The sequence below is a fragment of the Puntigrus tetrazona genome, chromosome 17 (genome assembly GCF_018831695.1).
Source record: "Puntigrus tetrazona isolate hp1 chromosome 17, ASM1883169v1, whole genome shotgun sequence".
NCBI lineage: Eukaryota > Metazoa > Chordata > Actinopteri > Cypriniformes > Cyprinidae > Puntigrus > Puntigrus tetrazona.
The window spans coordinates 3,607,444-3,635,164 of record NC_056715.1 but is presented as its reverse complement, the minus strand read 5'-3'; the positions used below and the strand labels follow the sequence as shown (position 1 = coordinate 3,635,164).

At 37.2% G+C, this 27,721-nt stretch overlaps 2 protein-coding genes across 7 annotated transcripts; one reads left to right on the top strand and one right to left on the bottom strand.

The window, feature by feature from the left end:
• Positions 1-11: 11 nt before the first annotated feature.
• ctage5 (CTAGE family, member 5) lies at positions 12-17,077 on the top strand. Of its 6 annotated transcripts, XM_043263344.1 has the most exons (30): positions 27-295; positions 427-560; positions 652-744; positions 1,162-2,491; positions 4,499-5,143; positions 5,315-5,617; positions 5,810-5,892; positions 7,936-8,067; positions 8,154-8,175; positions 8,276-8,364; positions 8,471-8,542; positions 8,647-8,757; positions 8,867-8,938; positions 9,028-9,132; positions 9,263-9,385; positions 9,668-9,773; positions 9,875-9,921; positions 10,134-10,224; positions 10,567-10,705; positions 10,798-10,899; positions 11,063-11,123; positions 11,842-11,877; positions 11,964-12,031; positions 12,123-12,193; positions 12,301-12,429; positions 13,121-13,246; positions 15,058-15,177; positions 15,535-15,587; positions 15,663-15,849; positions 16,323-17,077. In XM_043263344.1, the coding sequence occupies exons 1-30, from the start codon at positions 187-189 to the stop codon at positions 16,502-16,504; spliced, it is 4,941 nt and encodes a 1,646-aa protein (XP_043119279.1). In that variant the 5' UTR covers positions 27-186; the 3' UTR covers positions 16,505-17,077. The 6 variants fall into 6 exon arrangements, with proteins under 6 accessions (XP_043119278.1, XP_043119277.1, XP_043119276.1 ...); XM_043263341.1 differs by having other exon boundaries at positions 18-295; positions 1,162-5,143; XM_043263345.1 differs by lacking the exon at positions 4,499-5,143 and having other exon boundaries at positions 30-295.
• Positions 16,808-27,681, bottom strand: LOC122362078 (F-box only protein 33). The gene is made up of 4 exons (XM_043263350.1): positions 25,857-27,681; positions 24,122-24,232; positions 22,747-23,414; positions 16,808-22,290 (listed from the first exon to the last, which is right to left on the bottom strand). Exons 1-4 carry the CDS (start codon positions 26,264-26,266, stop codon positions 22,025-22,027), a joined length of 1,455 nt encoding a protein of 484 aa, XP_043119285.1. The 5' UTR covers positions 26,267-27,681; the 3' UTR covers positions 16,808-22,024.
• Between the last annotated feature and the right edge of the window lie 40 nt (positions 27,682-27,721).

Genomic DNA, 27,721 nt, shown 5'->3' with positions numbered 1-27,721 from the left:
TAACCTCTAATCCAATCTCCGCTTGTCAGACTGCGATCTTCTTGGATTGTCTCATTCTGTAGCAAAACTAAGGGAATGACATTTCGCCGGGACTTTGCTTGTCTTTCCCTCTGACTACTGGATCTGGAAATGTACATAAAGGAACTGATCTAATGAGATGAAGGGAACTGCTGGATAAATCCAAACATGGCAGCTGTACATGCATTCATTTTGTTTCATATTGTCTTTGGTTTTTTACACCAGGGTTTGGGTTTGATTTCAGACTACAAACTATGTGGAGACCCCGAATGTGAAAGTAAGATCATCATTTATGCTCATATACTGTAAAAGAAAGACTGAGACTGTGATGTGTGTTTATTGCAAAATTATGCGATTCACGCTCAGGTTATTGCTTTCTTATCTTCTAATTTTTGTCCTTTTCTTCAGGCATGATAAGTCGAGTGCAAGCGCTTAGAGACAATAATGCTAAAGACTGCCGCTTTCTAAACTTCAAAAAAGGGGATATCATCACAGTATACTACAAACTTACTGGAAAAAGAAATGATCTCTGGGCAGGAAGTGTGAGTTATTATTTAAAAAAATTGTGCTTTAAACTGACACTATTATTAGTTAATTTGTTTAATAATATTCACAATATTTTGCATATTGCAGATAGAAAAGCTGTCTGGATTGTTCCCAAAAGATGCCATAAAAGTTGATCAACTCTTTATTGATGAAAAAAAGGAAATCCAGGTGCCGACCCAGGTAATGTACTTCTTCAAAAAAGTGTTTAATGAACTTTTAAAAAAGCTGTTTTGTCAGGTATCCAAAAGAATGTGTTTCATGTTATTTGCCTACATCAGCTGGTTTAAACTGATCAAATTAACCTTATTAAATAAACCAAAACATTAAGTTACAGCAACAAAAACTTGTTTCTGATAATCCGTTTCACAGATATATGCCATAATATGGAAGAAATGATCTCTTACAACTTCCATTACATTAGAGCCATATTTGAAATCAATACATTAGATTACATTTGCATCTTTAAGTCTTTAAGAGGTAAAGCTGATCATTTTTGTACAAAATCTGACTCAAATAAGATAATAAGCATAATTAATTGATTTGGTAAAAAGTCTACAAACAATATAAATATTAATCTGTGTAAATTTCTTTTCTCAGGAATATGACTTCATCTGCTTTGATGATAATGGTTTAGTGATTGAGCGCAGCAATGAAATTGATGATCTGGAAGATTTGTCACAAGATATCCAAGAAAATGATTTCAATGATGTCCAAGATAAACCTACTGAAACAGAAGAGAGTGAACCAAGACAGATTTCTGTTAAAGATGTTTCTGATCAAAACAGTCCCAAGACAACAGAAAAAGGTGGGTCTTCCTGGATAGGCTCTGCTGTTAGTGGATGGTTTGGTGAGAATGAACAAAGCAATGATGAACCACAGGAAGAGTTAAGTGAAGTATCCTTCAAAAGCAGAAAAATTGTGATGGATCTTGATGAGAACCGTGTGGAGGAGAAGACGAATTCTGGAACTTTTGGGTGGATCAGGGGTGAACTCACCAATGCTTTTGGGTTTGGAAACAAGGATCCAAAAATGGATACACAGGACAATATTGAGAACCCAACAAATGATGAAGATACTTCATTTCAGCAGTCTAGCTCCTGGATAAGTGATGTCTTGGACTTAAGTGAAGACAATTCTAAAGATGTGACTAAACATGAAGCTGAGAAAGTAGATGAAAACACAAACATGGAGGATGAGAGCATTCTTAAACCGAGTCAGAACTTGGATGTTGTTGACAACATACAGAGAGATGAAAACAACCCAGATGACAGTGTGGAAAATAAGGACAGTCCTTTGGAGGACAGAAGAACTGAAAAGGAAAAAGAAGAGGAGCAAGCAGGGTGGTATGGAAATATATATAACAGAATAACAAACCTTTACAGAGAAGAGCAAACTAAAGATGATGAGGATGATGGAGGCAAAGTCAGTTTGTCAGAAAGCCCTGGATCTGCTGTAAATACTGAAAACATTGAAACCAAAGTTTCAGAATCAAGTTCTCAGTCCATATTTTCAGTCAGTGGCATGACATCAATGCTTAAGCTTCCTTTTCAGGCAGACACAGCAGTAAAGAGAGATGAGGAACAAACAGAAAAGAAAGAAGATCCAGGTAAGGAAGACTTTGATGAGGAACAAAATAATAATGAGGATCAAGAAGAAGGAATATTGACTGATATTGATGAACACGACTCAAACCCAACAGACATTGATGTACTTAGTGTTGCATCTGATAACGTGGAAAAACTAGATGAAGAATCTAATATGACAAAGGACAGCACAGAGTCACAAATCCTTGTGATAAATTCAGCAGATAATTTAACTGACAAAGTTCAAAGAGAAAACATTGCTGACATTTTCGAGGGACAGGTGGAGCAAGATACAAGCTATGTGCAAAGTGATGAGGAAAAGACAGGAAAGGAAGAAGATTCAGGTAAGGAAGACTTTGATGAGGAACATAATAATTACAAGCATCAAGACGAAACGGTGTTGATTGATATTGAACAGGATTCAAACCCTATAGACACTGATGTACTTATGGAAACTCAGTCAACGTCTGATAAAACCACAACATTAAAAGATAGAATTGCTTCTGATAGCACTGAACACCTAGATACAGAATCTAATATGACAAACGACAGCATAGATTCACAAATCCTTGAAACCAAGTCAGATAGTCAGGCACCAACTCAAGCAGATAGTTTAAATGAAGAAGTTAGAAGTGAAAACAATGCTGATATTTTTGAGGGAAAGGTGGAGCAAGATACAAGTGATGAGCAAAGTGATGAGCAAAAGATAGTAAAGGAAGAATATCCAAGTAAGGAAGGCTTTGATGAAAAACAAAATAATTACAAGGATCTTGATGAGTCCTTTGAGCAAGACTCCAACCCAACAGACATTAATGTACTAAGTGAAACCCAGGCACAGCCTTTTAAAACAATGGCTTTAAAAGATATCATTGCATTTGATAGCAGTGAACAACTAGATGAAGAATCTAAAATGACAGAAGACAGCATAGATTCACAAATCTTTGAAGCCAGGTCAGCAGGTGATTTAACTGAAGAAGTTCAAATTGAAAACAATACTGATGTTTTAGAAGGAACTGTAGAGAAAAATACAAAAGATGCAGAAAAGACAGTAAAGAAGGTAAATTTGGGTATGGAGGACTTTCTTGAGCAACAGAATATGAAAGATATATCAGAAATATCAGAAGTTGTCGTGCAAGAATCAACCACAAAGGATGTTGATTTACTTAGTGAAACACAGGCTCTCTCTGATGAAACAATGACGTTAAAAGACAGCATTACATCTGATGAAATTAGAGATATAGTTGGCTTTTCCAATGAATCTAACACCCAACGTGATAATGAAGTTAAGTCTGCAAATAATACAAACAATGAAGTTATTCAGAGCACAAACAGTTTAAATGATTCAGTCGATGACATTTCAGAGGGCAAGTTGACACAAAGTCTGTCCGATCAAGGCAATTTAGACACTATCAGACAGCAAGAAAATTCTTCTAATGATATTAGCACAGATCCTGTAACTGGTGTTAATACATCTGAACTCTCAGATTTGGATATTCAAACAGATACTCAGTTACATTATGAAAAAACACAAGAATCAAATGTTGCGGATTTGTACACTGAATCTCATATTAAAACTCTCAGAACTGATCAAAGCATGAATGCAGACGTAAATACAGAACCAATTATGGATGCATTATCAGAATATAATAATGAAAAACAATTAACTGAAGGCAACCAAGGTATATTGACAGAAAATGATGAGTTAGTTACAGACAGAAAAGATGAATTAGTTATGGAAAGAAATGAGGCACAATTAGATGAAGTGCTACCAAAAGACATCACATTTCATGAAGAAAAGTTATCAGATTTAAAAGCACATTCAACACAAATGAGAAAAGAACATGAATTGGACAAAAACATAAATCCTCTTGATGAAGGATCTTCTCTTGGAGTAGATGAACTTACTGTAACTAGTGAAGAGAATCAGCATTCAGAGCATGAGTCTCTGGATTCATCTCTAAACGTCACAGATTATGAGATGGATAATACCAGCGAACCACATCATGAATCAATGGTGATAGAAAACTCAGGTATAAGTATTGTTACGGATACTGATTCAGTAGGCAAACACGATGATGAGGTTGTAGTTCATGTAGAGCAAGAGGAATCTGATACAGTTTCCGAACCTACAGAGAATTATTTTGAAAAAAAAGAGAAACAGGATGACACACAAATGTCAAATGAAATTCAGACACTGGAAACACATACAAAAAGCCCATTGCTTAACACATATAATGGATCAGGTGTTTTAGAAGATGCTGCTCACGTTCCCACTTTACTAGAAAATGCATACATTAATAATATTCCTAACGCTGTGCCTGAAGACCCAGATGTCTATACCGCTTCCACAGAAACAGAACTGGCAAAGGAATTCTTCTTAAAGAATGACGCGGTTAAGGATGGCAACATTAATATCATGCATGATCAAAATCAAAGTGTTGAGCACAAAGAGGAGACTGACACTGCAAATAATGAGCATCGTCAAACCGATTCAGAAAGTGTCACGCAAAGGGAGGAAAGTGACACAGGTGCCATCTGGGATCAAAGTGGTGATAGTGACAAGGCAGTGAAGTCAGAAGATAAAGAAGAACATAGTGATGAAGAACAGCATGGTAGCCTTGAAGTTCAAGACAAAAAAAACGTCAATCAACCTACAGAAACCTATAAAGAATATACAAACTTATATCCTCATCTGAACGAACAGAATATTGAAGATCTTTTAGATTTATTCGGAGACCAGAAGTTATTATGGCTGGATTCCAAAATGGCAAATGTTAATGCAGGTCAAGATAATGATGAAATTGATGAACTTAAACAGCTGTTGGATTACCATATGAAGATGAACACCAAACTGGGACATATTAAACAAGATAATGGTTTTCCTGGCAAGGATAATGCTAAAGAATACCCAGCACTACAAAAACTGTTAACCCTCTTATCTTCTCTAAGAAAGAAATATTCAACAGAGATAACCGATAACAGTTTAGAAAGCCCAGGTACTGATGATTCGTACTGATCATTTTCGAAAATAATAAGAGCATGAGATAATGGATTTCATAATTTTGGTGAATACTGCATGGGGCAAAATCTGAATTGTGATTTTATTTGAATGATGGTAATGTAAAAGTTGTCTGATTTTCTGTAAAGTTCCCTCTCTGTCTTCACAGGGATCAGCGAAGATGACTGTGTTCATGAAGCATGTCTAGATGTGAATACACAAATCTCCACAACAGAGGTTGAAAATAATGAAGTTATCGAAGACAGAACTGATATAAATGACTCGGGCAATCCTCAAAATGAGCCAGTCTCCGAGGAAAAGGACCTTTCAGCAAATAGAGTTAATGCTGAAGATGATCAGAATGATGAGCAGGATATACAAGAGCATGAGGATTGGACATCTTCTGAAACCAAGAAAACTACTTTGCAAAACCAAGGTTTTATCTCTGAGGAGTATGTTGAAACACAGAAAGGTAATCATATTTTTTGGACTTATTATTTTCTTTTAAAATGATTCGATCATATTAAAATGTAACTTTTCATCATTTGCCTTTCCTCCTGTTTGTCCAGACACATGAAAAGCTAGCAGTAACATTTCACACATTACATTTACACAGATTGTAAAAACATAAATGTGAATTTTGTTGCTGTTGTTTTTATGGCAGGTGAAGGGCAGATCATCAGATTTCATCAGGTGGTAGTCTTTGTTGAAGTAACTATGAAGGAACTTGCATCTATAGTGGACAAGGTGAGCGTCTCATGAAAAGTAGCCTGTCTCATGTTTTGTTCGTTTTTTCCATAAACTTATTTATTTATTTTTTAAATCTATCATTTGAACAAATAAAATCCCTCAATGTAATGTAATATTTGTATAATGTGTATAATGTAATATGTTTTACTTTTATTTGATATTTAATTGATTAGCAGGCTATAGTACAATTATTTTATTAGCCTATTATTATTGACGTTTTAATTAATGATGTTTATCTTAGGTCAAATCGGTGTTTGTACACATTCCCCAAATTTTTCAATTTCTGAGGCCTGTGTTTAAAATATATTTTAAAAGCTATATTTTGTATTCTATCCTATTTGTGGAAACTGCCGACGACTACAGTCTATTTTCTGTCTTGACATATTGCCAAAAAGTGTCGTATTTTGCAGGCAAGGCAAGCTGATTGATACTGAAAAACACTTACTGTCTCTACTACTAAATAACCTATAAAACCTACGTAGGTAATAAAAAATAATAATTAATGCAGACACAAAGATTGTTAGTAATTTTGAGTTGAGTTGAATCCAGACTTGAGCTGCTCAACCGGTCTCTGGATCAATGACCTTTGTTTATTGATATATATTTAACTGACACACCCACTAATGAAACGTACTTACCCATATTTTAAACTATGACGTCTCGTAACTACCTCATGACAAATATTTGTGCGTGTGCGCTTGCTGAATAATTTCTCAGTCTCGATACTGTCTCTTTAAAACTCGAAACGGAAAGTTGTGGCATTCAGCAATTGGTGACGTGTGGTAGAAACCATAGTATTTGTGGGGGTGTTCGGTTTTGTGGATTTTACGTTTTTCTCGTAACATCAAAATATTATTATTTTATGCAGCAACATTCACAATAATATATTTTAAAATAAATATTTAAACAAAAAGCACTGAGGTTTGGTCGAAATATTTGAGACGTAAAATCATACGCTTTACAAATTCTCCCTAAAACACAAGAGTGCTCTCTTCCTCTCAGCGCAGTGCGCACTAGCAGTCAGAGTAGAACAGCATCCGGCACTATGGCATAACAACAGATAAATTGACAGATTATAGAGTATAGAATATCTCAGTTTGAATATAATCATGGCAGAAGAATTTAAGGCCGAGGCTGTTGTCACAGAAGCGACTGACATGAAAGGAGCGGCTAAGATTTACTACACACTTGCCGTGGAGAAAATCAAAGATGTATGTGGCACAGTGTGTATGATGAAACGGCGTTAGTATGTATGGCAGCTGTCAGCAGGTGTCATATATATATATTTTTTTCTATTAAGTCAGTTATTGTAGTAGACATAATTAATTCTAGTAAAGTATTTACTAGTGTTTAATTTGACGTATACTCTGTAAACCGTTTAGTATTAGGACATATAGCTGGTTAGCATTGGAGCATCTGGTACTGTACATGTTGCTAATTTAATCTTAAATTACCATCGACTTTGTGTGATTGTGTTAAAGTTATTGATTTAAAGATCTACAATGACCTCATCTGGCATTGTTTACCATTTTATGACGGTTTAGCTTTAGTGTATTGAGAGCTGTGTATGTTGTCTTTTTATCTTATAGGGACACTGGTTTTGGTCAGTTATTGAAAGAGGAGGACGTCGGTTTTTTTTAATCTGTTTTAAAACGTTTTAATTGTACATTTGATTTCTTGACTGTAAAAATTATGTAACCGTAGAGTTAAAAGTGCTAACATGTTTTTTTGCACAAATTTGTAATATTAATATTTATTATTGCTGGTGCTTTTAAGAAATAACAATGAACATTTATGTGAAAGTACAAAAAATATTGTCTGTGATCATGTGAATGTGGTTTTAGGTTTGTAGAACATCCTGTTTAAAAGCGGCTGTCCACTTTTGTATATATGTGTGTGTGTGTGTGTGTGTGTGTGTGTGTGTGTGTGACAATGATGATGATTAAGAAAAGCCTTATAATGTGAAAGCTTGTACAGATGTTTAATTTATACTTTTTTTTTCTTGAGAATTCATATAACAATTTAACTTCTGTGTTTTAGGTTGTGTCATCACTTCCTGATGATATCCGGCCTGGTCCTGACTTATATGGACTGCCATGGGAAGCAGTGGTTTTCACTGGGTTTTTAGGTTTCTTCACACTGCTTCTCTTCAGCTGCAGGTTCATTAATTCTGTAAGTCATGCATTACTGCTACATAAAAACACATTTATAAGTGTTACCATTTCATTTAAATCAACCTTTTATGTTTCGTTCTGCAGATCAGAAGTCGACTATATGCAAGTGAGTTTTTCTATCTCTTTATTTGCTTTAAGTAAATGCACATTATCTGTTTTAATTGAAAAGTACACTCAACTGATCTTTTCTGTTGATTTGTTTGCAGGTAAAGAAAAGCAAATGGCACAGAAAGTGGCTGAACTGCTTGATGAAAAATGCAAAGTGCTGGAGACATTCAGTGAAGTTAAACAGAAAGTGAGAAATGCTTTTAAATGCTTTAAACGCATAATATACATCCGGACTTGTATAAATGCACTCTCCCGAATCAGTCCATCTAAACAATGTCTGTCTGTCTCAACAGTTTGACAAACTAGAGTCTACACTACAGAACAATGGCATGTCTGCACAAGCTGCAGAAAAAGACAGTTTAGAGGTAAAATGGTCATTATGGTCTCAAATCTTCCTGAAAAAAACGTGCAGTTAAGTACTGATGTTAATAAATGCGCTAGTTACATAATTCGATTATTCTGCCCTCAGGTGGCGTCACAGAAACTTGAACAATCAAATGCACAAATGAAAAAGGAAATAGAGAGGCTGCAAGAAGAGCTGTCCCAACAAAACAAAGCAAGAAAGCAACAAGAGGATCAGGTGATGTTGTCATACACACAGATATACTCACTTTACATATCCAAATTACCCGCTTCATTCATTCATGTTGTCTGTATCTGTCCTAAAGACTGTTATATTTGGTTTACAGCTTGCTGAACTCGAGCAGATTTTAAGAAATTTAGAAGAGGAAGCTAAAGAACGAAAGTCCCAGTTGGAACAGGTATTGACTATATATATATATGTGACGCGTGTTTCAGTCATAATTCAACATTTTAAGTTAACATTTTAAGTTATCCGTTTGTTCTGTAGGACAACACAACACTGAAGATCCATGAGATTAACACAGAGCGACTGCAGAAGAACCTGCAGGCGTCCAAAGAAGAGCACGCAATGCTGCTTGAGAGTAAAGCACAGGTGAGATCTGTGCTAGGGTGCTCTGTTAGAAAAGAAACGCATCAATAAAATCACCGTAGTGCAAGCCGGTTCAGGGCTGATTGCCTAAACATACACGTAACATGGGTGCCTATGTGTTCATCTCTTACAGCTGGTACAGGAGGCAGAGGACTGGGGTGAACGTCTCGGTGAGCTGGAGGAGGAGATGAAAATGTGTGAAAGATCTCACAGCGGCATGCTGGAGGACTGTGCTAATAAAGATGATCGCATCAAGGTAAAAACACAATTACAGCAAGACTTTTTCAGAAAATATTTCTTCAGTAAATGTATGTATTTATTTATGGTCATATTAATGTATGCTTGTTGATTTGAAAAAAAAAAAAAACATCTTAAAAAATGTTTACTGAATTTAGACATTTGATCAAATTTTACTGAAAAGTACTTGAAAACAGAAAAATGATTAATTATAAATTGATGGGGGAATATATCAGTCTGTGACATACAGTCTGGTGCACAACATTTCTAACAAACTTTTCTTTTTTTTTTCTTATATCAGTCACTGACAGAGTGCCTTTTGAAGATGCGAGATTGGGATTCTGAGGACGAGAGCTGCGTTGATGGCAGCACTAATACAGCTGGAGCTGAGAATGGAGACAGTTCAGGTACAAACACTTGAGGTGCATTTGGGAATATTGTTAGTTTGATTTGAAGTCAGGTCTTGAAATATCATCTCGTATGTTTTGTTTTTTTTTTGTGCTTGCAGATTTACATCAGAAGCAAAAAGTACAGAAACTTATTGAAGCAGCCAAGGTATTCCTGCTTGAATCTGAAACCTAGTGAAACACCTAGATACCACATATGTCTGCCAAAAATGCTGTCAAGTATGGCAGCTCACTGGGGTTTGAAGTACAACCCTTATGTGTCGGATTAAATGAATAATGGCTGTCTACATCAAAAATATGCAGATAGGCTGCTAACAGACATGATGCTGTAGATAAGTTCAGTCCTCCTCTTTGTCACAGATGAGTGCAGACTTGAAGTCCATGGAGGAGGATAAGAACAGAGTGTTCGCCAAACTTGCAGATGAAATAAAAGCCAAAGAAGATCTCCAAGGTGAAACTGCATCCACTAGAGTTAAAACAGCTGCTAAAGCATTAACCTTTTAATTGGATAAACTATTACATTTTGATGGATTTTTAGAAAGACGATGTGAATTATTCATCCATAGTGGGTATCTTTTAAGCACGTTATCGCTTGATTTGTACTTTTATCTTGCTGAATTAATCATAACATCACAGAGTGTTTGCTTCCCTTCATGATTTTATAGGAAAACACCTGCTCTGCAAATATCATAAGCAATAAAAGTGGATCTGATTTGCTTTGGCCTGATTATTTCAAACACGATCATTCAGACTGTAAACGAAGACTTGTTTTCGTGTTTCTCTGCGTTCTCAGAGGGGATCAAACAGCTTGAGGAGCAGAAGGAGGCGTTGGAATCGGAGAGTGCCAACTATGCTAGCGAAAGCCAGAAACTCCAGCAGAAACTCCAGATCATGACTGAAATGTACCAGGAGAATGAACTCAAACTACACAGGTTTGGACTCATTATACTTTGTAGTGTCTTTTCTTTATTGGAAATTGAGATACTAATGCTAATAATCAATGTCTTTCTTGAACTCTTGTTAGGATGTTGACAGTGGAGGAGAAGGAGCGCTTACAGAAGGAGGAGAAGCTCAACAAGGCAGGCAAGAAGATCAGTCTTGCTGCAGAGGAACTCAACACTTACAGGTCAGAGCAACTTGTATCACACGCATGAGGAAGTTAAGTTAAGTTTGGCATGTGATAAAATCAAAGGAAATGGTCTCTGAGGAGGGCAGGAAACACAATGCAAAATGAGCGTTCACTAAAACAGGAAGTTTACATTATAGTCTCTTTCACTGTGTTTATATAGACAACGAGCCAAAGACCTAGAAGAAGAACTGGAAAGGACTTCACACGCCTACAAGAATCAGGTGACATACTAATAATGCTATAGAGTTACATCTCCACATGTTTAATATTGATAAAGGTTGTTCAGTGAAACATGCTGATGATGCCCATACTGAATTTAATGTTTATTTTAATGTTTATTATAGCCTGTTATTATTTTTATACAAAATATACTCAAAATGCTTTCATATAAAAAGAAATTTCTGAAACCTCAAAATGCATATGTCAGTTGATGAAACTGATAATAGATTTTGGAGCTGACATTAGGGGGAGACATACATCCTTACATCCTCAGTCTATCGTTATGATATTGAACTATATGACTGATATGAGGATGCATAATTCTTGATTATTATTCACATATATATATATATATATATATATATATATATATATATATATATATATATATATATATATATATATATATATATATATATATATATATATATATATATACTTGTATGTATGTATATATATATATATATATATATATATATATATATATATATATATATATATATATATATATATATATATACTTATATATAAATTATAATTTCCTACCACAAATAAGACTTGAATTTTTGACCAGTTCAAGGATGTATAATTTATACAAAAAAGTTATGAAATTTCTTTTACCATCACAGAAGAGACTGATGTTTCATAAATGTTGATAATATCAGTTTATAATTTTTTTTATGTGAATATGTATTATATGTTTGTTCTTTTTTCTACCAGATTACGTCTCATGAGAAAAAGGCTCATGATAACTGGGTAAGTTATTTTCAGGCCAGATCCATACCAGTCATCAGTCGCTTCATTGTGTCATATTTTTTATATTCTTACTGTCTGTATTATAGCTAGCCGCAAGGGCAGCAGATCGAGACCTGGCTGATGTCAAGAGAGAAAATGCTCATCTCCGCCAGAAGTGAGAATGCCTTGAGAGAATTTTACTGTAGTGTTTTATATACAGCAGAAGCTGTATTTATTCATACATGTCAATGTGTTTACTACTGCAGGCTGACTGATGCCCAGTTCAAGTTTGATATACTTGAAAAGGATGTGCGAGAGGGCAGACCTTTATTTAGAGGTCAGATACTTTCCACTTCCCTTTGGCTAGATGTCTTAAACATGTTTTAAACATGTCTATGTTTAAAATCGTGTTAACCTTGAGATATGCTCTTCCCCATCTCACAGGTGAAAGATCCCCATATGGGCCCTCTCCTCTTAGCCGACCATCCTCAGAAACACGGGCATTCCTGTCCCCTCCTACACTGATGGACGGCCCCCCTCGGCTCTCACCACAGTTTATGGGTCCAGGCAGAGGTGATATACACACATCCCTTTCTTTTTTTTATTCTCAGAAAAAGTCTGCTAGTTAGTATGTAAAATATGATTTTTTTTTTTTTATTCCCATTGTCAGTCTTTAGTTTAGCATGGTTGTCTAGTAGTATTTTGTGTGTGTCTGTGACTCAAATGCTGCATGAATCCCATAGGATATAGTTAATAAGTTTGCATTAGGGGTGTAACATGTTTGATATCTCACGGTTTAGTTTGCTTCAATTTGGTTGGGTAAATAAAAGTGTCCTATAAAGTACTGTTCAAAGGTTTGGGGTCGGTAGGATTTAAAAGTGGCAGCAAATCCATTAATAATTCTGCTAATTATTTTTATTTTAAAGCAATTAATTTGATACTCCAAAAATATATGAAGCTTATTTGCAAAAACACGTTTAATAATAATAATTTTCAGCATATTAGAATATATTTATAATAGTATCATGTGATACTGAAGGCTGGAGTAAAAAAAAAATTTTTGCTGTTTAAATGCATGCTAAACTGTGGGTAGCAAATCAAGTCTGCATATAGATGAGTCTTTTTGTGTTTCATTGCCCTCGTTAATATTTTGTTGGTTGTCTCCCTTTCCTCCCTTTTCTATTCTTAATTTCCTCAAACATTTTTATGTGCCAACTCTCTCCACTCCATTCATCTTCCTTCACCCTCACTGTCACATAATCAGCATCCCGTGGTGTGGTAGAGCCCCCTAGTGGTGGGCCAGACTTTGAGCGGAGTGGTCCTCACTCTGATAGTGGCTCACTGTCTCCCTCCTGGGACAGGGAACGCAGGGGCCCTCCCCCCGCTCCAGGTACAGTGACGTTCCCACTGCTGGGGCTCCCCCTTAGCAGAAGGAAATACTTCTCTTGTTCTCAAAGGTCCAGAATTATAGATGGCAGAACTGAGCACATTAAAGGGTTGCTCTACCCCAAAATGAAAATTTTGTCATTAATCACTTACTCCTGTCATTTCAAACTCGCAAAAGCTTTGTTAGTCTTTGGAACATAATTATTTTAGATGAAATCTGGGAGGCTTGTGACTGCCAAGTAAATGCCACTATCAGGATCCAGAAAGGTTTGAAACACATCATCAGAATAATCCATCTTCCTTCAATGGTTCAATCTGAATGCTGTGACGTGACAGGAATATGTTTAAAAAAAAAAAAAAAAAAAAAAATTATTCAATGTCTCTCCGCATCACTGTACTTCCAGTGAACACGCTATGTACACTGTTCTCTGTCAGCCAGGCCACAAGAATATACAGTTTTTAAATCAAAGCATAAATACACGTAAAAAGGTATATTCTCTAAAATGGCACTATTCTTGAAAAAAGAAAAAATTATTCTTATTTTGTTTGCGCACGAAAAGTGTTCTCGTCGCTTCATAACATTCAGATTGTCAGAATACTCCATCAGTGGTTCAATGTCTTTGCTTTTCTGGACCTTGACTGTGGTATTTACTTGGCAGTCAGTGGAACAGTCACAAGCCTGGATTTCATCCAAAATATCTAAAATTGTGTTCCTAAGACAATCCAAGCTTTTACAGGTTTGGAACGACACGGGGGTAAGTGATTAATGACTAAATATTTATTTTGAGTCAAAGTTTCCCTTTTAACATGACTGCCTTCAGATCTCAATAGGTCAGCCAAACATTACAGGGCTTAGTTCTTATGTTAGCCAAAAAAACTGTTTTTTCTAATGATCAGAGAGGGAGGAAATGGTTGTGTAAAAGTACATTATTATGCAAGGAATGTACTGATATTATAAAGGCTAATAAAAAAGTAGAATATGCATCCTAGGAGATTTATTACCTTGATTCAGTCTTAATCTGCTATTGATTTATGAATACTAATGCTCAACTGTCTTGTGCTTGTAATTTAGTCAGCAGTGTGAAGTGAGAAGTGTTTCTGTTACTGAAGCTCAAACTCGGTTATTCAGAGGTGGCTGGGAAGCGCTGACTCAGCCGCACAGGCCATTGAAGAGTCACAGAACTGGGCCTTCTTTGTTCTAGACGCTTCTGTGCTTTTGGCCTGTATGTCAGGCTTTGTCCCACTGCCCCCTGCTGCTCCTCACTCTTGAGCCGAATGCTGTGGGCTAAACGCTCAGCGCAGTGATTAGTTTTTTCTGTGAATAGCACAGAACTTCACTGTATTTTTTTTATGTCATTATCACCATGACCATTCTTTTTATTATTATGCGTAATGCATCGCTCATTTTACACCCTCTTTGTTCATGGGCCAATCATTTTCAGATGCTTAGTTTAGTTTTTTTGTAACATATAATATGGTTTAAAGGGTCTTTAACACTGTATATTTAAAATACATCGTATAATTTGTTTTCATTTTATAATTTACAATTATTTTAAACAATTGTGAGTTTTTGTTTTTAATCGTAATAAATTATATATTTCTCTAATCCTGTATAAAGTGTTCAAAAGGCTCTTGAATATTGGAATATTGAGTATAATATAATACAAAATAATTTATGTTCCCTACTAAAATGTAAAGATCATAAATAAATGTACATAAAAATAAAATATTACATTGAATAAATTATGATCTTGACAATGGATTTGGAAGTAAATTTTATATAAATATATATTTTTTTAAATATGTTTATGAAAGGTCACCCTCTCCCAGATCCGGGTTTGCCTTTTAGGAGGCCTCCTCCAGGTCCTTATCCTATGGGACCTTTGGCTCCTAGACCTCCACTTCCTCCTGAACCATACTTTGGTGAAAAATCAGGTGAGTCTTTCCATGTGACCTCCTTTCCGGTATGTTTGACTTCTCCTCTGCTTTGCTTAAAGGTCATTTGTGACTGTGGAATTATAAGTAGCCCATATGACTCTCATATACAATCCTAGTAGTAACTTAGTAACTAATACTGAATAACAGAGATGCATATTCTCATAGTAAATGAAGCAACATAATGTGGCAGAAATTCCCTGTTAATTTGTTTTTATGTAGCTCATGTAATAGCATTAGCGAGACATGAATAAGCCCTCTTTTCAGCAATCCTTAAGAATTCAATTAAAATGTAAGAGTGAGAGTTTGGCTCAAAGATCCTAAGTGTATTTTTTTTCTCTCTTTTTTTTCCCCCAGATTCATCGTTTCTAAGAAATAGCTCATCCATCAGTGAGAATGAGAGCCGGGAAGTGAGTAAACCTCTGATTTGAGGAGAAAAACATAATTTTTCTACATGCCCATAACTAAAATGTGTCTATTCACAGGGACCTCACTCGATGCCTGGGGACATGAGATTGCCCCCTGATCCAGATTCACGAATGGGACCTCCTCCTGGCCCCCCATTAATGGGAATGCCGCCACTGATGGACCCTAGAGACCCACACTTCCCACACAGGGGCCCTTATGGACCTCCGGAGTTCTTTCGTGGTCCTGCTGGTCCCCCCATGGGCAGTAAGTTAACTTTCCAATATTGTTTGTATAATCACAGCTTAAAGAAATGGTGAAAGTGCAGCACGTTTAACTGCTACAATGTGACTTTTTCATAAATTAAATGCCTATTTGCAAGTTTAGTTTATTGTTCATTTACTGACTGCTTGAACTTGGAATTTTTTAATGTTATTTTCAGTAGTGATGTTTAAATACTAAATGTTTGGTCAATATTGATAATAGTTTAAATGTTTTTGCAAGTAAAAAACATGATTAACGGGACATGATTCATAGAAATACGTTTTATTGTTGCGATTTTGATTTGATAAACAATAATCGACTTTATCATGTCATTTCTGATCATTTACGGTAACAATTACATTTTTTAATATAGAAATATATATTATAATAGGCTGCATCACTTCAGGCTGTTCAGTCCGATTATTTGATACTGTGTCCTAGTACAAACTGATAACCTTTATTACCGTTTCCATTAGTGCGAGGGCCACTTCCCCCGGGAATGTTTCCCAGAGCTCCGATGCCACTCCCTCAACATATGGGCTATTTGCCACCGAGACATCCATCTGACAACTTCCCCCCCGGACCGCCGCCCAGACCTTCTCCACCAGGCAGTGAGCAGCCCCCTGACCAGTCGCCCTCTCCTCACGATGTCATCTGATCTCTCACGCTCGCTTCCTCTCCTGCACACCGTTTCCGACTTCCTGTTGTTGTGCTCAGGGGGCGTTTCCTTTTGATATGTAACCGCAGTAGCCTTGTGGTTATCTCTTACTTCTTTCTTAGTTGAAAGCGCAAGCATGGCAAAGGGTGCAGCACATGCCACTGGTTCTATTATAAAAAGGAAGTTGTTTTTTGTATTTCAGGTACAGTGCAGCCTTTGTGAACCTCTAGGTAAATTGTAAAAAGTCAATGAGACTGCCTTTTAACAGGATTATAGGTGCTCAGGTTTGTGATGTTCTAATGCTTTTTTTTTTTTTTTTTTTTTTTTTTAATTGAAGGTAGTTAATAAAAAGGTCCTCACATTTGTCAAACTGTAAATATAGAGTCTACTAAGTATATATTGTGATTAGGATGCTGTTGAAAGAAGACTTGGATAACTAACTTACAACAACTCAGTCCAGAGAACCGTCCATGTAGCGTATATATTTATATAGTTTCCTCTAATAACTCATGCCTTAAAATAGGTGGTCTGATGAAATGATGTACATTTAATAAAGATGTCATTTGAAAAATATTTGATTTTTTGCTCTGACAATGCTGTGCGAAGAAAGAACCAAAATTGTTTGATTCCATTTTTTTTTTGATAAGTTTGTTATACCTGATTACTTTCTAATATTTTAGTTTTATGCAGTTGTCACTTGTGTACCAAATAAATTTTAGGCATCAAAAAACATCCAGTAAAACATATTTTATACATTTATCTGAAAGCTATGCTTAAATTTACTATCGCACAACCAGTAGTACTAGTATGTTGTGCATCCCTGATAACCAGAATTATGTATTCATTTGTTTTATGCTGTAATCAAGGGCTTGTTTCAAGACTTGCAGAACATTAAACGGTCTTTGTGTGTAATAGAAGTTATTTTCATAACAAGAGTACAGAAGGTACACAGTTACCGTTTTTGGAACATATTTTACACATTTTAATAAGTAGCATATGCATCCCTAATTTCCAAAAAAAAAAGGACAAGCAGTAAAATCTTTTTCACTCAGTAGAAACTGAGCTTTACAAGAGTAACCACTGTATGCATTTTGAAGCATAAAGAAAAGAAAAATGCACTATACAACACAACTATACAAATAAGGGACAATGTTGATTTTTTTATGCTTTTATTTTACCGATTAAAAGAAAACGCATTCGTTCAACATTGATTCAAATCAACATTCGGCTGGTTTACCCAATATCTGTCAGTTAAGTTTTTCTTCTTTATCGTGGAACCTCAAGATCACTTTCTCATTAAAATTTTCCCACCTGGCATGTTCACACCTGTGCCAGAGTACTTCCTGTTTGCAGATGTACATATAAAATCCAATGCTATGTGCTCACTGGAGACAAAAAAGTAGACAGAACACACCTGCCCAAATATTTAACATTTAAGATGGTAAAACCATTTTTGCAAAACAACAACGCTTATAAACTTTTTCAAATGTTCATAAATAGAACCCGGACATGTGTTGCATAAAAGTATATACGTTGACATATATACGCATATGCATGTTTGTGTTATCTATTTTAACTCCCCGTTAAGTTTATAAGGTAGCAGCGTGGTCTTAGCACTGCTGGTGCCCCATGATGGCCACTTCTTTATTGCAAACTGTCCTGATTTTAAACAAATGCACAACATTCGTACCACTTATAACTGGGGCCTTCTGGCCAGTCTCATAGAGACCATGTCTGTAACCCACGGTCGCCCTTGAAACTGAGTTGGCTTCCGAAGAATCAAGATCTTAAAACAATAATAATAACAATAATAAGGCCAAGTATCATTGCAAGTTAGGTTATTTCCATTTGAGTGACAGAAAAAGAAATGAAAAAAAGAAATCCAAAAAAAAAAGAAAGAAAAACGAGTTAAGAGCCATTGGATCGTATGCATTCCGTTTGCATAGTTTTTGACTTTGCCGTTAACGCAAGCCGACCAGAGAGAGAAAGAGAGAGAAGAGAGGCCTGCATTGGACCTGCAGTGGAAACTCGGACTGTTCGTTTTATACCAAAGGCTGGCGATAATCGAGGTTGATAGATCGGTAAGGTAGCTGTCGAAAAAAAGCTGTAAAACACTGACCGTCTCAGATGGGGTCATAGCAGCCCTCTTTCTCCTTACTACAAGATTGTGAAATGCATATAATGTTTCCGAAAAGAGAAAAAAAAAAAAAAAAAAAAAAAAAAAAAAAAAAAAAGCCAAACTGGGATCCAACTGAGTTGTAACAACCGACTGGTCGCATCGATCGGGAATAAAAACCTACGCTTGCTCTGAAATGGCTCAAGAATTTCATCGTAGGACCAGTCGAAAGCTGATTACAGGATCCCGCCCCTGCCCAAACCGAAACAGAATAAAAGAGTAAAAAAATAAATCATTTCATGCAGACATTTGGCCATTTTAGTTTGTTTTAACTCCCCAGTGGAATGTTCCTAACACGTCTCATAGCAGCTTATAGGTCTGATAGAACCAACCTTGATTTTCAATAGTTAAATTACATTCACTCTTCACAGTGAAACAGGTGCATTGTAAGAGAGATCTAACGTATGTTGACCAAAGCCACAGCACAGCTGTGGACCACCGCCCAAGTTCAACCATTAGTACATTTACCTAATAGTAGTTGTCGTAATACAATAGTAGTAGTACATCTCGGCCCATCAGCCATTGGCCCTGCCCTCTGCCAGCATGCGGGCACTTTGAAAGAAAAAAAAGAAAAGAGGAAAAAAAAAAAAAAAAAAACGTATCACCGTTATCTTTGGCAGATGATGCGCTGACAGAAGTTATATCCAGTGACTTTGTTGAGAAGATTCTTCGTTAATGGAAACTTTCATGGTGAGAGGCCTGAGCTATTGGACTCGTTTTGTTTCCTCCACACGTCTAACAGTAACCCTGAGAATGGCTGTTTCCTGTTCACTGCTGAGGAAGTGGTACGCTTTGTACTGAACACACACCTCCTTCTCTGATGGATGCACTTTTTGAACGTTAACACAACACACTCGCACGCATACATAGAGAGATTGCGAAGAAAAACGAGATGGAAAACACTGATGTCTTTGTAACGCTTTGCAGACTTGGTCGACCGGGAACGTACGGTGATGTGGGTTTGAAATGAAAGCTATTCTGGGTATTAGGCACGGTATGAACGCTTTAGCGGTTTGTAACGCGTCGTCTGCTGTCGTTCTCCGCCAACTCTAGTCGTTTGGGGAAAAAAAAAAAAAAAAAAACGATGCACAACGAACAAGCTCCGAATTAAGAACACACTTACTGAAATCATTTTTTGGTGCTGTACCAAGTACTTTTTGAAATGAACTTAAAAAAAAAAAAAAACAAACAAAAAAAAAAAAACAACCACACAGAATCCTGGCACACGTTTAAGAGCATTCCGACATATTCATTACAGCATGTTTGGCACCTATGTCAACGCACCTGAAAACAGCATTTTAATCTGTGGTTTATCCAAAAAGGGAGTGAATTTAACAGATTTTAAACCACATCGACCCTTTTTGCGTTCTGTGCCACCAACCACGAAAATCTGCCGTTTTCACCAATGTTGACATGGGTACCACAATAGGTTGTAAACTTGTCAATATTTAGTCAAGCTGGATCTCTGCTTCGCACTTAAAAAACGTCGAATTACATCAACCCTTTGTGCACGTGCCAAGAGTTGTTCGACCTCATTGGTTAACTGCTTCAAACCTTTTTTGGACCACAAATCCAGACAAGATCGTAGGCTAAATTGCTAGGTCACCCCTCACTTGATAAGCTTGCATATAAAGATGGTTTTCATGCTGCGAAGGTTTGCTTTGGCTGTACGTTGTTTTTGTCATAAGCGCAGATCTTCCAGGAAGATTGGGGCGATGGCTTCAAACCTGGCTTGGCTTCAGGTAGTCGATACCGCCAAATAACAGGAAGTTCTGAGGCCTGACAGAGTAACGGATAGCGAGGCAACTTAACGGTTTTAAAAAAGTACTCCGCTCTTCGACAATTCACTTCATTATTCGAGCACGGCAAAATAAAGATATGCTCATGAAAGAGGGGATTCTGCAGAGCAAAAACGCTGCCGCTTTCAAGAAGGCTTAGTTTGACATTCACTTTTTCAGCTACGCAAGCAACCTCGACCTCCTTCGACTATGATTTTCTTAAAAAAAAAAAAAGTAGAGCAAACAGACAATATATGTAAAAGCAAACAACACACTGAGAACTTCAATTGCTAAACTAGGGAAATTAGACACAGGAAGAAAAATAAAACCAGCAACTTCTAAAGCGCATTCTTTTGGAAGAGCTCTCTTTCCTCCAAAAACACTACAAAGTCTTGCCCATCGAGCACGCCAACCCTCTGAACGAAGCTTCAACAAAAGCTTTCGGCTGGAAAAGTACCGCAAGTGCAGGAATCCTGAGATATGGAACAAGCAAACGTCTGTCTCCCGCCATCTAATGCTTTACAGATGAAATGCCACGACCTGGATTCAATCTGTTCGGAGTGCGTTTGGCGCAATTTAGTAGATGCACTTCGGTAGGGAATTACGAAGACGCTAACTCCGAACCGACTGAGTCCAAGGCCAAAATCACATTGATTATGAAATAGTAAGGGGGAGTTCAAGGCAACTGTGACTCAAGAAGAACAATTAAAACTGACGGAACAGCTGATTGTTTTCACTCTTACCAAAATATCTTAACCTTCATCTTCATCTTCCTTGTCATAATTTTTGCCTACCTGAGACAGACGGGAAGGACTTCTTAAAACAACACCACACACAAAAGAAAACAAGAAAAGAACAGAACACCTATGGCTGGGCCCAGATATTGTGCTGCAGGGCGGTCAGCATGCAGGTGTCAAACACCAGACTGAAAACCTCTACGATTGGTTTCACCAGCAGAGGTGCGTCTACTTCCAGGTTGAGAAAAACCAGCGGGATCTGCATCCCGGACACGTTATTTCCACCAATCCTCATTTCTGAATAACAATTACATATTGAGGAACAAAGAGGAAGGGTCGTAACTGCTGTGGATCAGTCCTGTCCCTTGGCTGGAAGACTAATCTCCCTATAAAAAGGTCAACGTGAACGTGGGATTTCGTCGTTGCAGAAGCCAAGGAGGATCAACTGATAGTTTGAGGTAACTCCACACTTTCTAAGGGGAAACCAACAAACAGACAAAGCGAGAGAATGAACAACTCACTGTACAACTCGTAAGCTAGCTGTATAAAAGCCCCTCTCTACCATTCACTCAATTAGCTACTAAACCAATACCCAACTATACTTTCCTAGTAATAAGCAGGATATATAGATATAGATATAAATATAGAGCTAATACTGATTAAACACAGCACATATAAAGGATTAAATTCACACTACAAGAATAAACAAACAAAATCAAAAAGCAATGAAAGAAAAAGAAACAATGTGTAAAATGAGAAGGGCCCATTTAGTGAAATATCACCAAGCACAGGGTTAGAGAGGGCGTTTGGTAACGGGCCCTTGGTGCGTCTACATGCCCGCGCTGAAACTCTGCATCTCGCGGTGGAAGTGCTGAGTGGGTTCGTTCAGGACCACGCTGTTGTCTATGGAGGGATGCCAGACACGGCCCAAGCCCAGGGACACCTCCTTGACCAGGTTGTGGACGGGGTCGCCCTCGATGTACACCGACTGGTCCGGGTCAAAGTCGATGCTCTCTTCGGACACCTCCAGGACTTTGAGGTTGGACCCACGCAGGCGAGAGATGGCCACCAGGTTGTGAGACCACACGGTGTAGCCTGTGGAGCAAGAGAAACGATTTAACCCAGAGAACAAGTATGGTAAAACAGGTACACTTCATTGACTCGCGGATTCTATAGACATGGGACAAAACCTACTGTATACCTACTTTATATACGTCAAATATTCAAAATTCATCATTAGTACCGAAAACGCTGCCAGAATTTAGATTGGTGCATGAATACATTAAAATTACTGGATGACTTCAAATTTCAGCTGTGTCTATTGATTAACATTATTCTTTAACCATCATATAGCTAAAGTTATCATTTGCACGCGTTTTGCCTTGACAATTTACACATTCAGATGAATACAATATAGATAATACATAATACAGACAGAGAAAGAGATAAAGAGAGACAGAGAGAGAGACATAGAAACACACTTATTTTTTCCCCTCAGACATACATTATTTTATTATTAATTAAAACGTGTAACGACAGATTTCCATTTACCATGGATGATCAGGACAGCGAGGTGCACACAGCGCCAGGCGAGGAGAACCAGCGGGTCCTCGTTGCGGTTGACGCTGAGGTCTGGGAACCCAGCGTCATCTCTCATCAAGATGAAATGGCTCAGGGTTTTGTGGTACTGCTGCGAGATGAGCTCCACGACACCATCCGTCACCAGGGTGCTGTAGCTGTCCAGATGGATGCGCTCCAGGGGCACGCTGGGCTTCAGCACACGCAGAAGGTCCTGGCTGCACACATCCATCGCCATGATGTAGACACGCAGGTTGGTGCTCCGACGGACCAGGGCTTTCCAGTCGTCCTCGGTGGTGGTACCATCCAAAGGCTTGACGTCCAAAGCGGCGCCGTTGAGCAAGAGGGAGAGGCGGTGGAGGGGCGCTCGGTCACCGCCGGCGAGGAGACGGCACATGTCGGAGGTGAAATCGCAGAAGTCCAGCGACAGAGACCGCAGGTTAGTGAGCCTTTCCAGTTCCACGGTAGAAATCAGGCTGGGCAGCTGGTTGTCGATCAGACTGAGGTGCTCGAGGGAGCTGGTGCTGGGGTTAGAGAGAGAGGCCAGAGAGCAGGGGGTCACCACACCAAGCATGAACGCAGAGGACAACCACTTCAACTGCCTGCTGTTGGACAGGAACTCTTCGAAGAGCTGCTGGATCCTAGAATAGAAGGATGAAGAACAGTACATATAAATAATTATTAATCTTTGCATCAAGTTCATTTTTTTTTAAAGAAGTTAAACCAAGGTAACGATTATATGAGACATTCACACAAAGAAAATATTTCTCTAGGATGCAAGGATGCATTAAATTCATCAAAAATCATCAAGGCTTTTACATGGTCAACAAATTTTTCTACTGAACTTACTCATTAAAAGATCCTGATAAAACTAAAACTAAAAGACTGTTTTTGAAATTGATGAAATTAAATCTTTCCTGACCATCAAATCAGCATATCTGAATCATTTCTTAATGATCATGTGACGATCAAGATTAGTAATGGCTGCGAAAAATTCAATGTGTTAAATAAATAAAAAAATATATTTTTTTAATTATTTATTCATTTATTTATTTTTTAATTGTAATAACATTTTACAGCATGACAGTATTTTTTTAAATCAAATAAAGCCTTGTTGAGCATAAGAGACTACTTCCAAAAACAGCAAAAAATTTATAATATTAATACTAATAACTTATCCTAAACCTTTGAATGACAGCATGATTAAAAGATGAAATGCTTAATTTCTATTTCCATAGCACGAAACATTTATGATAAAACATTTAAATTGGGTTTTGCCCATTGATTGTGCCATTTCAGTATAAGATTGTAAGAGTTTACATGAGTGGAAGATAGCTTTTAAACATACTCTTTCATTTTCTTGCCCCCTTCGTCAACCTGGCTGAGGTAAGAGCTGTCCAAAATGCCATCATCCTGAAGAATGCATGTGTCGCCATAGAGACTCAGCTTCTGGAGGTTTCTGTAGAGGGAAAAAGAGGAAGTGTGAGTCTCCTGTTTTGCAAATGTAAACAAACTAGAGCAAACAAACTGATCGATCTCAGATATTAATACACAAGTGACAAATGAAAACACGAGAACAGCTTATAAATGAAAGATGAAAAGTTAAATTGCTACCAAATAACATAAAATAATAACAACGAGGAACGGGTTTCATTCATTACAATAGCAAACTAGAATTCAAACGACAAAAACGTCGCTCCTGAAACTTCAAGATCAACAGATAGTATTTGTGACCAATACAAAGTATTCTAATGATAGAAAAGAATCAGCCATTTTACTTGAAGTAAATTCCAATTATCAAACTCTCACTTACACCAAAGAACCCATACTCGGCTCTTTTTTTCTTTTGTTTGCACATTTTAAACTAAAGCCTGTTGTTTTAAAGGCAAATGCTGGGCTGTGGGTCCTTCTGGTGCTTTTCTATTGTGCTTGAACAGAATTGTAGGTTCAAATCAGCATCAGGAAACATCACGAAACACAAAGCCAGTCTTGTTTAAACACTGTTTTGTAAGATCCTAAAGATTCTGTTAGAATGTTAACAATGCAGTAAGGCTTCTGCGGGAGTTTTAACATATTTGATACTTAGTACTAACCAGCGTTTCATTTATATTAAAGTGCTTATTCTTTCCAAATTAGTCTAATTACAAAAGTAACATATTAATTACATACAATTACGGTTTGTTACTAGTCACTAATTGCACATTTTGCCATCAAATCAACGTGGTATGCTTTAGTTCAGAATGTATTACGCTTTTTAATTCACTTTTAATAATACTTATTAGGTACTAGGGTTTTTTTTAAGTTACTAAATACTTACTAACATTAATATTACAGTTCAACCAGTAGCAACTGAATATACACTATGCTAAAATTATGGCTTACATATATAGACGGATACAGATCTTACTTATTTTAATATACATTTATATTTAACAAACATTGCTGAAATAGCTAAAATACATTATTACGGTTTTATTTTCTTTCAGTTTGTGTTCATTTCAAGTCACTTTAGTTACATTTAATGTACCGTTACTAGTATTATCATATTTTTAATTTAGCTATACTAACCAATCACTGCATGTGACATATAGGAAATTATTAGCACACAAAAGTCACTAATAACAACGGAGATCGATATAAAAGTACCAGTACGTACTTAAAGCACTAGCAACCATTAGACATCAAGCAGGTAAAGCTGAACAATTTCAAAGAGGACTAGATGAAGGAGAATAAAACGGATCCATACACAACTCAGTGGTATTAAAAACAATGCAATGTACCTCCTACTAAAGGAACGATAACTACTACGTTGTTGGATTGCGTACTAGTAAACACAGTATTTTAGCAATATGCAGTACTAGTAACAAACAATATGTACTAGTGAGTTATAGGCTTGTTATAGGAGGTGATCGCAGTTATGCACAAAGCAGGCAGCCATGCGATGCTTCAGACATGAGCGTTACGTAATGCGCAGGGTTTGTTTATGGCTGCTGGTGCTCCTCAAATGTAAGCAAAGCGGAGCAGGCAGAGAGGAGGTGTAACGTCAACACCAACGCACGCAAACCTTGCCCAGATCCACGTACCTGTTATTACGCAGACTGCCGAGCACACACAACACCTGATCCAAATATGTCACCGTCGCATCTTTCGCGAACTGCGGGTCGCTCTCGACGGCTTCCACTCCGTGCTGCAGCGGGCTAAAACAGCCGTCCAGCGGGGCGAACTCCAGCTGCAGCTCCCGCACGAACGAGCCGAACTTGCGCATGAGGAACTCCAACCGCGGGGTCTGTTCCGATCCGGATCCGCCGCCGTTGGTTCCGCCGCCGACGCGCAGCTTGAGCTCCGTCCACAGCGCAGGATAGAAGAGACACTCCCTCCAGCGAGAGCATACGGCGGAGGCCCGGAGCTTGTCACGGTCCGACAGGAAGGAGAATATGTGAACGATAAGCTCGCTGGGTAACGCCAAGGCTCCGACGCTACTGCACAGAGCCATGGCAGGAGGCTGGAAAGATGCAATGAAGATTAAAAACGTAACCGTTACACAACCCCGCGCCTCTCCTCTCCGCTCTGCTACTGCGCTGAGTGAAAACAAACAACTGCGCGATGAGCTTTGCCTTCAATACTACTGGACCAGCCCACTTTAGCTTTCCTAATAGGGGCGGCCAAAAAATTATCAGGAGAAAGTGAGCACGTGCTGAGCGAAAATGAGGTGTAAACGTATTATGCTTAAATATACACATTATTAGATAAACCTAGTGCCTGGCGATATTAAATAGTCTCTTTGTTTCGTGTAATGCATTTTTGGTTAATTAGGTGGCTGAGGTGGTTCCTTCCGAAAATGCCTTATTTTTGCCATACAAGGAATGGCCGAAAGAGGGCGCAAGATTTTTTATTATTATTTTATTTTTTTTTTTTTTTTTTTACCAAAGCACCGATTTCTGATCACTTTTATTATTGGAATCAAAAAGCCATGTGCCCACGGGGTAATATCGGGAAAGAATACAATTTTACATTTAAATAATATAAATATAAATTATATAAATAAATCGAGATACATGTCAGATGTACCAACTGGTAGGCAATTTTCCTCTGATATAAAGATTTTATGATTCTATAATTTTTAGATGCAAGATGAAAAGTTGTACTGATATTTTTTTGTCAAATATTTCACTAAAAAAACAATGTAACTTTTGGAGACCTGAAAAGAATACAAAAACTGACATAAATGGAGACGTCTAGACTCAAAAAAAGATTATTAGCTGCAAAACACAGGGGTTTGGGGACCCCTAAAAATCATGACTCCTGCTCCTTCCTAAAACTGTTAAGAGTTTTTACAGTGCTAAGACTTTGCTATGTGGTACAGAGATTGAGATTATTCAGATAATAATAAACATGTAAAGCATCGATTGTTTGCTGTAATTGTGTTTAAAGGCAAAAGAAATAATGAATATTGCATGATTCAAAATTTTTACTTTGTGTAGTTTACATACTTCTGCACACTGAATTCAGTTTCAGTTAGACTTTTAAAATAAATAATAGAAATACACATAAAACATGAAAAGGCCTGAATAAGGTGGTGCTAGCTGTCATTTATTAGTCATTTCAGAAACATTACGGACAAGTTTTAAGGGCAGTGCAGACAACACTAAGCCATTCTTTTTTAATTGAACTTGATCTGGGCGAGGAATGAGAAATTCTAATCATGTTAAAGGTTAATCGTGCTGAACAAAATGAGTCCAATTTTTGCACAAATAATGTTACGAATTAGGCTATTATCGTTTGTGCTTTTAATAACACGTTGAAAGATGAAAGAAGAAAATAATAAGAAAATATATACATTAAAGAGCGAAAAAGAAAGGGAGTAGTGGCATGTAGTCATGCTTAAAACACGAAATTACAGCATAGTTCAAATTCAAATTTTATTTGACACATACACATACATACATGG

What these genes read in the sequence shown, in the direction of transcription:
- ctage5 (XM_043263341.1), top strand. Translation starts at nt 187, where the DNA reads ATGGCAGCTGTACATGCATTCATTTTGTTTCATATTGTCTTTGGTTTT. An exon ending in AATGAACTCAAACTACACAG is followed by an intron (nt 10,706 to 10,797) that starts GTTTGGACTCAT and finishes AACTCTTGTTAG; the next exon opens with GATGTTGACAGTGGAGGAGA. An exon ending in GTTTATGGGTCCAGGCAGAG is followed by an intron (nt 12,430 to 13,120) that starts GTGATATACACA and finishes TCACATAATCAG; the next exon opens with CATCCCGTGGTGTGGTAGAG.
- LOC122362078 (XM_043263350.1), bottom strand. Translation starts at nt 26,266, where the DNA reads ATGGCTCTGTGCAGTAGCGTCGGAGCCTTGGCGTTACCCAGCGAGCTT. An exon ending in GGCAGTCTGCGTAATAACAG is followed by an intron (nt 24,233 to 25,856) that starts GTACGTGGATCT and finishes TTCCCTCTACAG; the next exon opens with AAACCTCCAGAAGCTGAGTC. An exon ending in GGGGGCAAGAAAATGAAAGA is followed by an intron (nt 23,415 to 24,121) that starts GTATGTTTAAAA and finishes CTTCTATTCTAG; the next exon opens with GATCCAGCAGCTCTTCGAAG.